The sequence below is a fragment of the Bolinopsis microptera genome, chromosome 11 (assembly GCF_026151205.1).
Source record: "Bolinopsis microptera isolate Bmic1 chromosome 11, MBARI_Bmic_1.0, whole genome shotgun sequence".
Lineage (NCBI taxonomy): Eukaryota > Metazoa > Ctenophora > Tentaculata > Lobata > Bolinopsidae > Bolinopsis > Bolinopsis microptera.
This window is the reverse complement of record NC_087082.1, coordinates 18993820-19009562: the sequence shown is the minus strand read 5'-3', so window position 1 is coordinate 19009562 and position 15743 is coordinate 18993820. Positions and strand designations below refer to the sequence as shown.

The following is a 15743-nucleotide window of genomic DNA, read 5'->3' as shown; positions in this document are numbered from 1 at the left end:
TCAGATGAAGTAACGTTTCATGGTTATCAGTTTGGTACAATTAAGGGTTATATTAGGGTTAGAAACGGAAGGTGCTTCGACTTGTTTACTGAACAATATTTTATGGTATCAAATTACTTTTAACCCAATTACACAGGGTGTCCTTCAATTTATGATGTTGACTCACCAAATCCATCACACTGTAAAAACACATCAAAAATGTGATCACAATCGTTTGATAATGAATATGTACACGAACTCCATTCACCGCTGCTACATGAAACGTCGTCCAGGGTAATATTATAATTTGACTGGATGCTCTCTTCATCTACGTAGTTACCGGATGTCCAACTCATTTGACCAAAGTATCCCATTTCACGACAAATAGCATCAGCTGAATCTTCAGTGAAATCATAGTCACAAACTGTTCCTCCATCGCTGATTAGTAACCCAAGAATGCCAGCTCCAATAGTATCACCATGAGAGTCCACCAGACTAAAATCTGTGAGTTGAATTCATTAACAACCATAATTACGCTGGTTAGCGGACGCTAGATTTCCATCAACCGTAGGCATTGCCTTCTAAATTGTAAAATTACAATGGTTATCAGTTTGGTACAATTAAGGGTTATATTAGGGTTAAAAACGGAAGGTGCTTCGAATTGTTTACTCATTACTGAACAATATTTTTGGTATCAAATTACTTTTAACCCAATTATACAAGGTTTTCTTAAATTTATGATGTTGACTCACCAGTTGCATCACACTGTAAAAACACATCTTCATTGTGACCACAATCGTTCGATAGTGAATATGTACACGAACTCCATTCACCGCTGCTGCATAAAACGTCGTCCAGAGTAATATCATAATTTGACTGGATGCCCAACTTATTACCAGATGTCCATCTCATTTGACCAAAGTATCCCATTTCACGACAAATAGCATCAGCTGAGTAATCAGTGAAATGATCGTTACAAACTGTTCCTCCATTGCTGATTAGTAACCCAAGAATGCCAGCTCCAATAGTATCACCATGAGAGTCCACCAGACTAAAATCTGCGAGTTGAATTCATTAACAAGTATAATTGCGCCGGTTACCGGACGCTAGATTTTCATCAACCGTAGGCATTGCCTTTAAAAATTTAAAACTACAATTAACGATCGTTTTATGTTGGTAAAAATATCAAATAATGGTTCTTTATTCATCATTCTTGGGGCGCTACAGAGCACAAAATGGATGGGTTGCCATTGTCAATTATAGAAATTTTAAAAGTTAAATGACTGGACACCGTAGCCTGTGTGGTGATATGCAGTTTAAACTTTGAAGAAAAAAAGCCATGTTAAGGAATGGTTGTTTACAAGTTTATATAAGTTGTTAGATTAAATAAAATGGTAGTCGTGAAATCCGTAGTAGGTAGGTAATGTAACTCATAATATGATAATAACATTTATGGTCTATTTCCTATAACACATTTTCTTTTGATTGGTCGGCGTCGACAGTAAGCCTTCCTTACGGTGGCTTTCACAACGCGTCCCCATTCTCCAACTCCTGCTGCCGGAGAGAGAGACTTTCAAATTATATACCATAAATATATTAAACATAGATATCGACAACAGACTCCGAGAGTCTTGAAGTTCTGTTACCACCGCCCCTGATGCAACCCCGCCGGGTTAACGACGGAGAGACAGGGACTTCCAGGGGAGTTCATGGCCTGCTACGTGAAAATCGTAGGAGTTTGCAATGTTACTGTAACGTCACTCTGTCACTGTAGACCGCTCCTCTGTCGTTGTTTTGAGTGTCCGATCCATAATCAAATCCTAGGGTACACGAGACGTGGTAGCCTGTGAGCGTGTTAAATCCTGGGGTTACACGAGACGTTGTAGTCTGTGAGCGTGAGACCTCTCCTCTATCGTTGTTTTGAGTGTTCGATCCAAAACCAAATCCTGGGGTTACACGTCATGTGGGAGCCTGTGAGCGTGTTATTTTCCTGCGGAAGGTGTTATTCGCCTGTGGGAAAAGCGGTTATGCTGCGGGTCTAAGGTTAGTAAAGGCTATTATAGCCTTTCCTTTGCTTTGTTGTTGAGATGCCTAGTCCCTTCCTTTGCATAGGTTAGAAACACCCATGCACCTCCCGTTCGAGTCACCCACCCCACACCGCGTGGAGGTTCGGTGAGGTTTTTTGTGGGGCCGTATAACTATAACAAATCAATTATTCGACAATCATGTTCAACGTAATATCAGCATCATAATTTGTTCAACAATATAACGGATTACTATAATATCATTATCGGGAGCCAAGTCGGTAGTTGCACCAAGCACTCACAACAAAACGAGATGTTTGTATGTTGTAGCGCATCATGATCAATGATCAAGTAAAGAAAAGCTTGAACTACTTATTAACACATGTATAAGATGAAGTGACGTTTGATCATGGTTATCAGTTTGGTACAATTAAGGGTTATATTAGGGTTAGAAACGGAAGGTGCTTCAACATGTTTACTGAACAATATTTTATGGTATCAAATTACTTTTAACCCAATTATACAGGTTGTCCTTTAATTTATGATGTTGACTCACCAATTTGATAACACTGTAAAAACACATCTTTACTGTGATCACAATCGTTCGATAATGAAAATGTACACGAACTCCATTCACCGCTGCTACATGAAACGTCGTCCAGGGTAATATCATAATTTGACTGGATGCCCCACTTATTACCGGATGTCCAACCGATTTGACCCATGTATCCCATTTCACGACAAATAGCATCACCTGGGTAAAAGGTGAAATAATCGTTACAAACTGTTCCTCCATTGTTGATTAGTAACCCAAGAATGCCAGCTCCAATAGTATCACCATGAGAGTCCACCAGACTAAAATCTGTGAGTTGAATTTATTAACAAGATTAATTGCACCGGTTAGCGGACGCTATATTTCCATCAACCGTAGGCATTGCCTTTAAAATGTAAAATTACAATTAACGATCGTTTCATGTTGGTCAAAATATCAAACAATGGTTATTTATTCATCATTCTTGGGGTGCTACAGAGCACAAAATGGAGGGGTTGCCATTGTCAATTATTCAAATTTTAAAAGTTGAATGACCGGATACCGTAGCCTGAAGGAATGTGAAGGAATGGTTGTTTGCAAGTTTACATGATGTGTTAGATTAAATAAAATGGTAGTCGTGAAATTTGTAGTAGGTGTAACTCATATTAACAATTATGGTCCATTTTGTATAACAAATCAATCACTTGACAATCATGTTCAACATAATATCAGCATCATAATTTGTTCAACAATATAACGGATTACTAATATCATTATCGGGAGCCAAGTCGGTGGTTGCACCAATGATGAAGCACTCACAACAAAACGAGATGTTTGTATGTTGTACCGCATCATGATTAATGATCAAGTAAAGAAAAGCTTGAACTACTTAACACATTTATAAGATGAAGTAACGTTTCATGGTTATCAGTTTGGTACAATTAAGGGTTATATTAGGGTTAGAAACGGAAGGTGCTTCGACTTGTTTACTGAACAATATTTTATGGTATCAAATTACTTTTAACCCAATTATACAGGGTGTCCTTTAGGGGGGGGGGGGGGGGGGGGGGGGGGGGGGGGGGGGGGGGGGGGGGGGGGGGGGGGGGGGGGGGGGGGAGGGGGGTTCACCCTGATTTTTGGTGAAACATGGTTTCGAGATAGCAGATGATCAACAAACTAGGACCGGTGACTGAACTTTTGAGGGGGTCCCGGACCCCAACCGCCAAACGGTGCCCGCGGGCAGCCACGCCCATATTTGGTCCAAATTAGGCCCAATTTAGCCAAATACCCTGAACATGCTCAAAATACAGATTTTAGGTGCTCTACTTGTAGCTAGTGGTCCCTTGAACTCGTATATGAATTTTCATCAAGATTGAACAACAAAAAAACTAAGTTTTGAGCCAAAAACCATATGACCACATTAGGGCATACGCACCAAATTTGATCGATTTTGGTCCATAAATTAGTCAAATATCAATATTTTTGAATGAAACCAACTTTATATGGAAGGTATGCCTATACTACACATTATCTATGATTATCAGCTCATTATCTACCTAATCGTGGATTCTGTATCCAAATAATCGCAAAATATGAACAAAATTGCCCATATCTCAGTTCGCGATATTTGCAAAACTGATTTCGCTCAAAACAATAGAACTCAATAGGGTTTCAATATTTTTACATGAAATTTTCAAAATCAACGTAGAATCGCATTTCGACCTTAAGTTTTGTATTGGAATTTTGAGTTAGGAATTTAAAAAAATCTGGCGGCCAAATTCCATAATTTGCCTGGCATTTTTCAGAATTTGGCCGCCAAATTTTTTTAAACTTAAAGGCCTAACTCAAAATTCCAATACAAAACTTAAAGTCGAAATGCGATTCTACGTTTATTCTGAAAATTTCATGTAAAAATATTGAAACTCTATTGAGTTCTATTGTTTTGAGCAAAATCAGTTTCGCAAATATCGCGAACTGAGATATGGACGATTTTGTTCATTTTTTGCGATTATTTGAATACAGAATCCACAGTTAGGTAGATACTGAGCTGATAATCATAGAGGATGTGTAATATAGGCTTATTTTCCATTATATACAGTTGGTTTCATTCAAAAATATTGATATTTGACCAATTTATGGGCCAAAACCGATCAAATTTGGTGCTTATGCCCAAATATGGTCATATTTTGGTTCATAACTCGGTTATTTTTTGTCCAATCTTAATGAAATTTCATATACGAGTTCAGGGGACCAATAGCTACAAGTAAAGCACCTAAATCTGGTTTTTGGCATGTTCAGGATATTTGGCTAAATTGGGCCTAATTTGGACCAAATATGGGCGTGGCTGCCCCACGGGCACCGTTTGGCGGTTGGGGTCCGGGACCCCCTCAAAAGTTTGGTCACCGGTCCTAGTTTGTTGGTCAACTGCTATCTCCAAACCAAGTTTCACAAAAAAATTAGGGTGAACCCCCCCCCCCCCCCCCCCCCCCCCCCCCTTAATTTATGATGTTGACTCACCAATAACATAACACTGTAAAAACACATCTTTACTGTGATCACAATCGTTCGATAATGAAAATGTACACGAACTCCATTCACCGCTGCTACATGAAACGTCGTCCAGGGTAATATCATAATTTGACTGGATGCCCCACTTATTACCAGATGTCCAACTCATTTCACCAAAGTATCCCATTTCACGACAAATAGCATCAGCTGAGTAATCAGTGAAATAATTGTGACAAACTGTTCCTCCATTGCTGATTAGTAACCCAAGAATGTTAGCTCCAATAGTATCACCATGAGAGTCCACCAAACTAAAATCTGTGAGTTGAATTTATTAACAAGTATAATTGCACCGGTTACCGGACGCTAGATTTCCATCAACCGTAGGCATTGCCTTTAAAATGTAAAATCGTTTCATGTTAGTCAAAATATCAAATAATGGTTCTTTATTCATCATTCTTGGGGCGCTACAGAGCACAAAATGGAGGGGTTGCCGTTGTCAATTATTGAAATTTGAAAAGTTGAATGACCGGATACCGTAGCCTGCGCCTGTGTGATGATATGCAGTTAAAACTTGGAAGAAAAAAAGCCATGTGAAGGAATGGTTGTTTACAAGTTTACATAAGTTATTAGATTAAATAAAATGGTAGTCGTGAAATCCGTAGTAGGTAGGTAATGTAACTTATAATAACATTTATGGTCCATTTCGTATACCTAACAAATCAATCACTCGAAAATCATGTTCAACATAATATCAGCATCATAATTTGTTCAACAATATAACGGATTACTAATATCATTTCCATGCTTAGAGGACAATATTATATTTAACTAATTCATTGTGTAAACTTGTATGTAATTGACTGATTTGAAAGATTTCAATAAAAAAAATTATCGGGGCCAAATCGGTGGTTGCACCAAGCACTCAAAACAAAACGAGATGTTTGTATGTTGTAGCGCATCATGATCAATGATCAACTAAAGAAAAGCTTGAACTACTTAACACATGTATAAGATGAAGTAACGTTTCATGGTTATCAGTTTAGTACAATTAAGGGTTATATTAGGGTTAGAAACGGAAGGTGCTTCCACTTGTTTACTGAACAATATTTTATGGTATCAAATTACTTTTAACCCAATTATACAAGTTTTCCTTTAATTTATGATGTTGACTCACCTCCATCACACTGTAAAAACACATCTTTACTGTGACCACAATTGTTCAATAGTGAAAATGTACACGAACTCCATTCACCGCTGCTGCATGAAACGTCGTCCAGGGTAATATCATAATTTGACTGGATGCCCCACTTATTACCGGATGTCCAACTCATTTGACCAAAGTATCCCATTTCACGACAAATAGCATCAGCTGAATCTTCAGAGAAATAATCGTCACAAACTGTTCCTCCATCGCTGATTAGTAACCCAAGAATGCCAGCTCCAATAGTATCACCATGAGAGTCCACCAGACTAAAATCTGTGAGTTGAATTCATTAACAAGAATAATTGCGCTGGTTAGCGGACGCTAGATTTCCATCAACCATAGGCATTGCCTTTTAAAATGTAAAATTACGATTAACGATCGTTTCATGTTGGTCAAAATATCAAATAATGGTTCTTTATTCATCATTCTTGGGGTGCTACAGAGCACAAAATGGAGGGGTTGCCATTGTCAATTATTCAAATTTTAAAAGTTGAATGACCGGATACCGTAGCCTGCGCCTGTGTGGTGATATGCAGTTAAAACTTTGAAGAAAAAAAGCCAAGTGAAGGAATGGTTGTTTACAAGTTTACATAAGTTGTTAGATTAAATGAAATGGTAGTCGTGAAATTTGTAGTAGGCAGGTGATATAACTCATAATAACATTTATCGTCCATTCCGTATAACAAATCAATCACTCGACAATCATGTTCAACATAATATCAGCATCATAATTTGTTCAACAATATAACGGATTACTAATATCATTATCGGGAGCCAAGTCGGTGGTTGCACCAATGACCAAGCACTCACAACAAAACAAGATGTTTGTATGTTGTAGCGCATCATGATCAATGATCAAGTAAAGAAAAGCTTGAACTACTTAACACATTTATAAAATGAAGTAACGTTTCATGGTTATCAGTTTGGTACAATTAAGGGTTATATTAGGGTTAGAAACGGAAGGTGCTTCGACTTGTTTGCTGGACAATATTTTATGGTATCAAATTACTTTTAACACATTTATACAGGGTGTCCTTTAATTTATGATGTTGACTCACCAATTTCATAACACTGTAAAAACACATCTTTACTGTGACCACAATCGTTTGATAATGAAAATGTACACAAACTCCATTCACCGCTGCTGCATGAAACGTCGTCCAGGGTAATATCATAATTTGACTGGATGCCCCACTTATTACCGGATGTCCAACTCATTTGACCCATGTATCCCATTTCACGACAAATAGCATCAGCTGAATCTTCAGTGAAATAATCGTCACAAACTGTTCCTCCATCGCTGATTAGTAACCCAAGAATGCCAGCTCCAATAGTCTCACCATGAGAGTCCACCAGACTAAAATCTGTGAGTTGAATTTATTAACAAGAATAATTGCGCCGGTTAGCGGACGCTATATTTCCATCAACCGTAGGCATTGCCTTTAAAATGTAAAATTACAATTAACGATCGTTTCATGTTGGTCAAAATATCAAATAATGGTTCTTTATTCATCATTCTTGGGGTGCTACAGAGCACAAAATGGAGGGGTTGTCATTGTCAATTATTTAAATTTGAAAAGTTAAATGACCGGACACCGTAGCCTGCGCCTGTGTGGTGATATGCAGTTAAAACTTTGAAGAAAATGGTAGTCGTGAAATTTGTAGTAGGTGTAACTCATATTAACAATTATGGTCCATTTTTTATAACAAATCAATCACTCGACAATCATGTTCAACATAATATCAGCATCATAATTTGTTCAACAATATAACGGATTACTAATATCATTATCGGGATCCAAGTCGGTGGTTGCACCAAGCACTCACAACAAAACGAGATGTTTGTATGTTGTAGCGCATCATGATCAATGATCAAGTAAAGAAAAGCTTGAACTACTTAACACATGTATAAGATGAAGTATTATGGTATCAAATTACTTTTAAGTTTAACCCAATTATACAGGGTTTCCTTTAATTTATGATGTTGACTCACCAGTTGCATCACACTGTAAAAACACATCTTTACTGTGATCACAATTGTTCGATAGTGAAAATGTACACAAACTCCATTCACCGCTGCGACATGAAACGTCGTCCAGGGTAATATCATAATTTGACTGGATGCCCCACTTATTACCGGATGTCCAACTCATTTGACCCATGTATCCCATTTCACGACAAATAGCATCAGCTGAATCTTCAGTGAAATAATCGTTACAAACTGTTCCTCCATCGCTGATTAGTAACCCAAGAATGCCAGCTCCAATAGTATCACCATGAGAGTCCACCAGACTAAAATCTGTGAGTTGAATTCATTAACAAGAATAATTGCACCGGTTAGCGGACGCTATATTTCCATCAACCGTAGGCATTGCCTTTAAAATGTAAAATTACGATTAACGATCGTTTCATGTTGGTCAAAATATCAAATAATGGTTCTTTATTCATCATTCTTGGGGCGCTACAGAGCACAAAATGGAGGGGTTGCCATTGTCAATTATTTAAATTTTAAAAGTTGAATGACTGGACACCGTAGCCTGCGCCTGTGTGGTGATATACAGTTAAAACTTTGAAGAAAAAAAGCTATGTGAAGGAATGGTTGATGGACGATGTCAACTCTTCCAGATCGATTGATGCAAAGCAAGAATGCTAGTTTGCAAAGGAATGGTTGTTTACAAGTTTACATAAGTTGTTAGATTAAATAAAATGGTAGTCGTGAAATCTGTAGTACTAGGTAATGTAACTCATAGTCATAATAACATTTATGCCTTATGGTCCATTTTCCATTTCGTATAAGTATAACAAACCAATCACTTAACAATCATGTTCAACATAATATCAGCATCATAATTTGTTCAACAATATAACGGATTACTAATATCATTATCGGGGGCCAAGTCGGTGGTTGCACCAAGCACTCACAACAAAACGAGATGTTTGTATGTTGTAGCGCACAGACGTGGGCGCCGCCGAAAATGCTGCAGCGGCGGCGTGAGGCCGTGTTTCACTCGGCGGCGGCGGCGTATCGGCGGCTGGAACCAAATAATGTTCACTTCTTAATTTATAGCTACTATAACAGAGTTCTCATGTGAACTCTACCCCACATCTAGCCCATTTCTAGATCAATTATCACAATATGATCTTCACAACAAACCGATGACATAACAAATGAGTGAGATATAAGACAATTTGTAAAATAGCGTGATGAGGCTCACTGGCTGCCACACCCTACTCGAATGAACCAAAGAAAACATTTTTCCTGGACACCACGGGTCTCCCTTCCGCTCCAGTTATTAATAAATCTCGTTCTCAAACCGTTCTTGAGTTGTTAACACCGATCAAATGGTTGTTGTTTGGGACACCCTGTATATTCACGGCCGATAACTGTGAGCTGCACCCCTTCAGATCCTGTTCCCACGCATTTACAGGTTCCCAATCAGCGACGTGATACTGATAGCTGATTCGTCATGCCAGATTTTCAAAACGACATTTGTGCCCCGGAAACACTTTAAACTCTATGTGGCTCTAAATAAATATGATCTGAATTTCACAGAATAGGATATCATGATTAACAGGGCGGAACTGTCGTATCTGAATTAAGCACTTTTTATTCGTCATCTTCCTATTACATGGTTACTTAATCTAGATTGGGTGAGAAGGGGGGCAACTGTCCGGCAACCATATCCACAAATTGTTTTTAACTTGGAACAGTTCAAGGTGATTTATGAACAGATTTATGAAAAGTTTGTTTAAATCATCTTTTATTTTGTAGGCGTAGGTTTGTGTTAATTTTAGCATAATCGAGAAAAGTGATAACTAATCTGGTATAAAATCTTACCTATATCTCTTCCGATGATAACTATCTCGAATAAGTGGACCCAGGGATAATCTAAATCACCCCCACTAATAACCACTGTGTCTCCAATCTTACAATCAGAAGGAACGTTGTCAGGTACTGTTCCATCCTCAGAGTACACTGACACGGGGAACCGAGTAGGATAGCTTCTGTAGTACCGACCACTAGCAGTACACACATCTCTCGAGCATGTGTGCTTGTTATACGCGAGTTTGTCAGAGTACATGTAATGGCGCACCTCCTCTACACAGTAGGTCTTTCCTAGCTTAGCTTTAAACCAGGGGTCAGACTCAGATGATGTATGAGCTCGTGTGTTAGTATCCTTGTCTATGCCATTAGTTGCCACAAGAGTCTCCCGCGTTGATGATAAAGAGACGGATACAGGTGATATCTCGTTATTTACTGCATATAAAATGTAACCTGAAATATAACAACGATAAATATTGTTTTAGCGATTAGAAATATAAACACTTACAGCTTTTGTAAATATAGCTATATATGATATAGGACTCGGTTTGATTCAATTATTCTGAACGCCTCTTAATTCTGTTAAAATCATTATAATAACGAAACAATAAGTATCCTATTTATGACTTAAAATAGAAAACACAGACTTCTGCTTCGAGATGGTATAGTTGAAAATTAACCTTGAATGTGTAAACAAAACAGAGTCGTCAAACATATTTTCCAAATATTCATGATCGGTTGGTCGCTACATATTGTTACTGAAATATTTAGAATCAAAAATCGCTTTAACGTTTACATTATAAGATAATAATTACGTTTCGGACTGAAATGTCGCAATACATGCCGTTACCTGATTTCATGTCAGCCTCACACCATATGTTTCTGTCTAGTTCTATAATGTACCGTCACAATAGTGACTTTAATATACAATTGCAACGGTCGGTCAACATGACACATTTTTATATCAGTACAAGCCATTATTAATACTTATTCATTGCGATTAAAACAATATAGACACAATTTTCTCATTTCAACGACATTGTAAGCCAAAGTTGTCTATCAAAACTATGAACGAATAAAATTTGTCATTTACTGGATTAATCAGTAACAACGAACTGTATAAGCTCTGTGAAACGAAAAAATTGTTTGATAGTGTTAATAAACTAAAAGTAAAATGGATCATGTTTAGTCATGAGTTACCATCAGATGCATTCTCATCCCTACTCTCCTATGAACAGTAGAGCACCATTACTCTCCTATGAACAGTAGAGCACCATTACTCTCCTATGAACAGTAGAGCACCATTACTCTCCTATGAACAGTAGAGCACCATTACTCTCCTATGAACAGTAGAGCACCAGTACTATCCTATGAACAGTAGAGCACCATTACTCTCCTATGAACAGTAGAGCACCATTACTCTCCTATGAACAGTAGAGCACCAGTCCTCTCCTATGAACAGTAGAGCATCAGTCCTCTCTTATGAACAGTAGAGCACCATAACTCTCCTATGAACAGTAGAGCACCGGCACACTCATATGAACAGTAAAGCACCAGTACTCTCCTATAAACAGTAGAGCACCAGTACTCTCCTATGAACAGCAGAGCACCATTACTCTCATCTGAACAGTAGAGCACCAGTACTCTCCTATGAACAGTAGAGCACCAGTACTCTCCTATGAACAGTAGAGCACCAATACTATCCTGTGAACAGTAGAGCACCATTACTCTCCTATGAACAGTAGAGCGCCATTACTCTCCTATGAACAGTAGAGCACCATTACTCTCCTATGAACAGTAGAGCACCATTACTCTCCTATAAACAGTAGAGCACAATTACTCTCCTATGAACAGTAGAGCACCAGTACTATCCTATGAACAGTAGAGCACCATTACTCTCCTATGAACAGTAGAGCACTGGAGTCCTCTCTTATGAACAGTAGAGCACCATAACTCTCCTATGAACAGTAGAGCACCGGTACACTCATATTAACAGTAAAGCACCAGTACTCTCCTATAAACAGTAGAGCACCAGTACTCTCCTATGAACAGCAGAGCACCATTACTCTCATCTGAACAGTAGAGCACCAGTACTCTCCTATGAACAGTAGAGCACCAGTACTCTCCTATGAACAGTAGAGCACCAGTACTCTCCTATGAACAGTAGAACATCAGTACTCTCCTATGAACAGTAGAGCACCATTACTCTCCTATGAACAGTAGAGCACCATTACTCTCCTATGAACAGTAGAGCACCAGTCCTCTCCTATGAACAGTAGAGCACCAGTCCTCTCTTATGAACAGTACAGCACCATAACTCTCCTATGAACAGTAGAGCACCGGTACACTCATATGAACAGTAAAGCACCAGTACTCTCCTATAAACAGTAGAGCACCAGTACTCTCCTATGAACAGCAGAGCACCATTACTCTCATCTGAACAGTAAAGCACCAGTACTCTCCTATGAACAGTAGAGCACCAGTACTATCCTATGAACAGTAGAGCATCAGTACTATCCTATGAACAGTAGAGCACCAGTACCCTCCTATGAACAGTAGAGCACCAGTACCCTCCTATGAACAGCAGAGCACCATTACTCTCATCTGAACAGTAAAGCACCAGTACTCTCCTATGAAGAGTAGAGCACCAGTACTATCCTATGAACATTAGAGCACCAGTACTATCCTATGAACAGTAGAGCATCGGTACTATCCTATGAACAGTAGAGCACCAGTACTATCCTGTGAACAGCAGAGCACCATTACTCTAATCTGAATAGTAGAGCACCAGTACTCTCCTATGAACAGTAGAGCACCAGTACTCTCCTATGAACAGTAGAGCACCAGTACTATCCTGTGAACAGTAGAGCACCATTACTCTCCTATGAACAGTAGAGCACCATTACTCTCCTATGAACAGTAGAGCACCATTACTCTCCTATAAACAGTAGAGCACCAGTCCTCTCTTATAAACAGTCGAGCACCAGTACTATCCTATGAACAGTAGCGCACCAGTACTCTCCTATGAACAGTAGAGCACCAGTACTCTCCTATGAACAGTAGAGCGCCAGACTATCCTATGAACAGTAGAGCACCAGTACTCTCCTATGAACAGTAGAGCACCAGTACTCTCCTATGAACAGTAGAGCACCAGTACTATCCTATGAACAGTAGAGCACCTGTACTCTCCTATGAACAGTAGAGCACCATTACTCTCCTATGAACAGTAAAGCACCAGTACTATCCTAGAAACAATAAAGCACCAGTACTCTCCTATGAACAGTAGCGCACCAGTACTCTCCTATGAACAGTAGAGCACCAGTACTCTCCTATGAACAGTAGAGCACCAGTACTATCCTATGAACAGTAGAGCACCAGTACTCTCCTATGAACAGTAGAGCACCAGTACTCTCCTATGAACAGTAGCGCACCAGTACTCTCCTTTGAACAGTAGAGCACCAGTACTCTCCTATGAACAGTAGAGCACCAGTACTATCCTATGAACAGTAGAGCACCAGTATTCTCCTATGAACAGTAGGGCACCAGTACTATCCTATGAACAGTAGAGCACCAGTACTCTCCTATGAACAGTAGAGCACCAGTACTCTCCTATGAACAGTAGAGCACCAGTACTCTCCTATGAACAGTAGAGCACCAGTACTCTCATATGAACAGTAGAGCACCAGTACTCTCCTATGAACAGTAAAGCACCAGTACTCTCCTATAAACAGTAGAGCACCAGTACTCTCCTATGAACAGTAGAGCACCAGTACTCTCCTATGAACAGTAGAGCACCAGTACTCTCCTATGAACAGTAGCGCACCAGTACTATCCTATGAACAGTAGAGCACCAGTACTCTCCTATGAACAGTAGAGCACCAGTACTCTCCTATGAACAGTAGAGCACCAGTACTCTCCTATGAAAAGTAGAGCACCAGTACTCTCCTATGAACAGTAGCGCACCAGTACTCTCCTATGAACAGTAGAGCACCAGTACTCTCCTATGAACAGTAGAGCACCAGTACTATCCTATGAACAGTAAAGCACCAGTACTCTCCTATGAACAGTAGGGCACCAGTACTATCCTATGAACAGTAGAGCACCAGTACTCTCCTATGAACAGTAGGGCACCAGTACTATCCTATGAACAGTAGAGCACCAGTACTCTCCTATGAACAGTAGAGCACCAGTACTCTCCTATGAACAGTAGAGCACCAGTACTCTCCTATGAACAGTAGAGCACCACTACTCTCATATGAACAGTAGAGCACCAGTACTCTCCTATGAACAGTAGAGCACCAGTACTCTCCTATGAACAGTAGAGCACCAGTACTCTCCTATGAACAGTAGAGCACCAGTACTCTCCTATGAACAGTAGAGCACCAGTACTATCCTATGAACAGTAGAGCACCAGTACCCTCCTATGAACAGTAGAGCACCAGTTCTCTCCTATGAACAGTAGCGCACCAGTACTATCCTATGAACAGTAGAGCACCAGTACTCTCCTATGAACAGTAGAGCACCAGTACTCTCCTATGAACAGTAGAGCACCAGTACTCTCCTATGAACAGTAGAGCACCAGTACTCTCCTATGAACAGTAGAGCACCAGTACTCTCCTATGAACAGTAGAGCACCAGTACTCTCCTATGAACAGTAGAGCACCAGTACTCTCCTATGAACAGTAGAGCACCAGTACTCTCCTATGAACAGTAGCGCACCAGTACTATCCTATGAACAGTAGAGCACCAGTACTCTCCTATGAACAGTAGAGCACCAGTCCTCTCTTATGAACAGTAGAGCACCAGTACTCTCCTATAAACAGTCGAGCACCAGTACTCTCCTATGAACAGTAGCGCACCAGTACTCTCCTATGAACAGTAGAGCACCATTACTCTCCTATGAACAGTAGAGCACCAGTACTCTCCTATAAACAGTCGAGCACCAGTACTCTCTTATAAACAGTAGAGTACCAGTACTCTCCTATGAACAGTAGAGCACCAGTACTCTCCTATGAACAGTAGAGCACCATTACTCTCCTATGAACAGTAGAGCACCATTACTCTCCTATAAACAGTAGAGTACCAGTACTCTCCTATGAACAGTAAAGCACCAGTACTATCCTATGAACAGTAGCGCACCAGTACTCCCCGAACTATACAGTGCAGTAAGAGTCAAATAAGTTATTACCAAAGAAAGATAATACGTTGTGAGCACTACATACTATATAGGTCTCCCAGTCCCATGATGCGATGATCTAATCTAGAAAGTTCTCATACTGATTTGAAATATGACATCAATTCAAGTTTAACCTTGTTAAGCCGCCCTTTATCCCGTGTAAATAGTGTAAAATAATATTCAATAAAATATGTAATATATTAGTATATATGTAGAGTGTAGGAGTGACGTCCTTCTTAACTGGTCGTGACCAGGGACAAAAGGATTTCGCGATTATTTTGGCCAAAAATCGCGGTACCGCGAAATTTAACAGGCTATACATTAAACTATACATAAAATTTGTCGCGGAGAATGGGAAATTTCGCGATTTCGTACATGCCGCGAAATCCTTTTGTCCCTGGTCGTGACCAAGTTGTTGTTGTGAACGGTGTGCATTCAGACAGCGCTAAGGTGTTCAGCGGGGTGCCTCAGGGCAGTGTTTTAGGTCCACTGTTTTT

The 15743-nt window shown here is 39.6% G+C and overlaps 1 protein-coding gene across 1 annotated transcript; it reads right to left on the bottom strand.

Moving 5' to 3' along the window:
- On the bottom strand, nt 1–8590 carry LOC134823729 (deleted in malignant brain tumors 1 protein-like). The gene is made up of 8 exons (XM_063835261.1): nt 8241–8590; nt 7306–7611; nt 6218–6520; nt 5053–5358; nt 2560–2865; nt 876–1037; nt 292–481; nt 1–88 (listed from the first exon to the last, which is right to left on the bottom strand). Exons 1-8 carry the CDS (start codon nt 8416–8418, stop codon nt 1–3), a joined length of 1839 nt encoding a protein of 612 aa, XP_063691331.1. The 5' UTR covers nt 8419–8590.
- Between the last annotated feature and the right edge of the window lie 7153 nt (nt 8591–15743).

Coding starts and splice junctions, on each gene's coding strand:
- LOC134823729 (XM_063835261.1), bottom strand. CDS start 8,418: ATGGGATACATGGGTCAAATGAGTTGGACATCCGGTAATAAGTGGGGC. Junction 2,866..5,052: donor TTTACAGTGTTATGTTATTG/GTGAGTCAACAT, acceptor TTCAACTCACAG/ATTTTAGTCTGGTGGACTCT. Junction 89..291: donor GTAGATGAAGAGAGCATCCA/GTCAAATTATAA, acceptor AATATTGTTCAG/TAAACAAGTCGAAGCACCTT.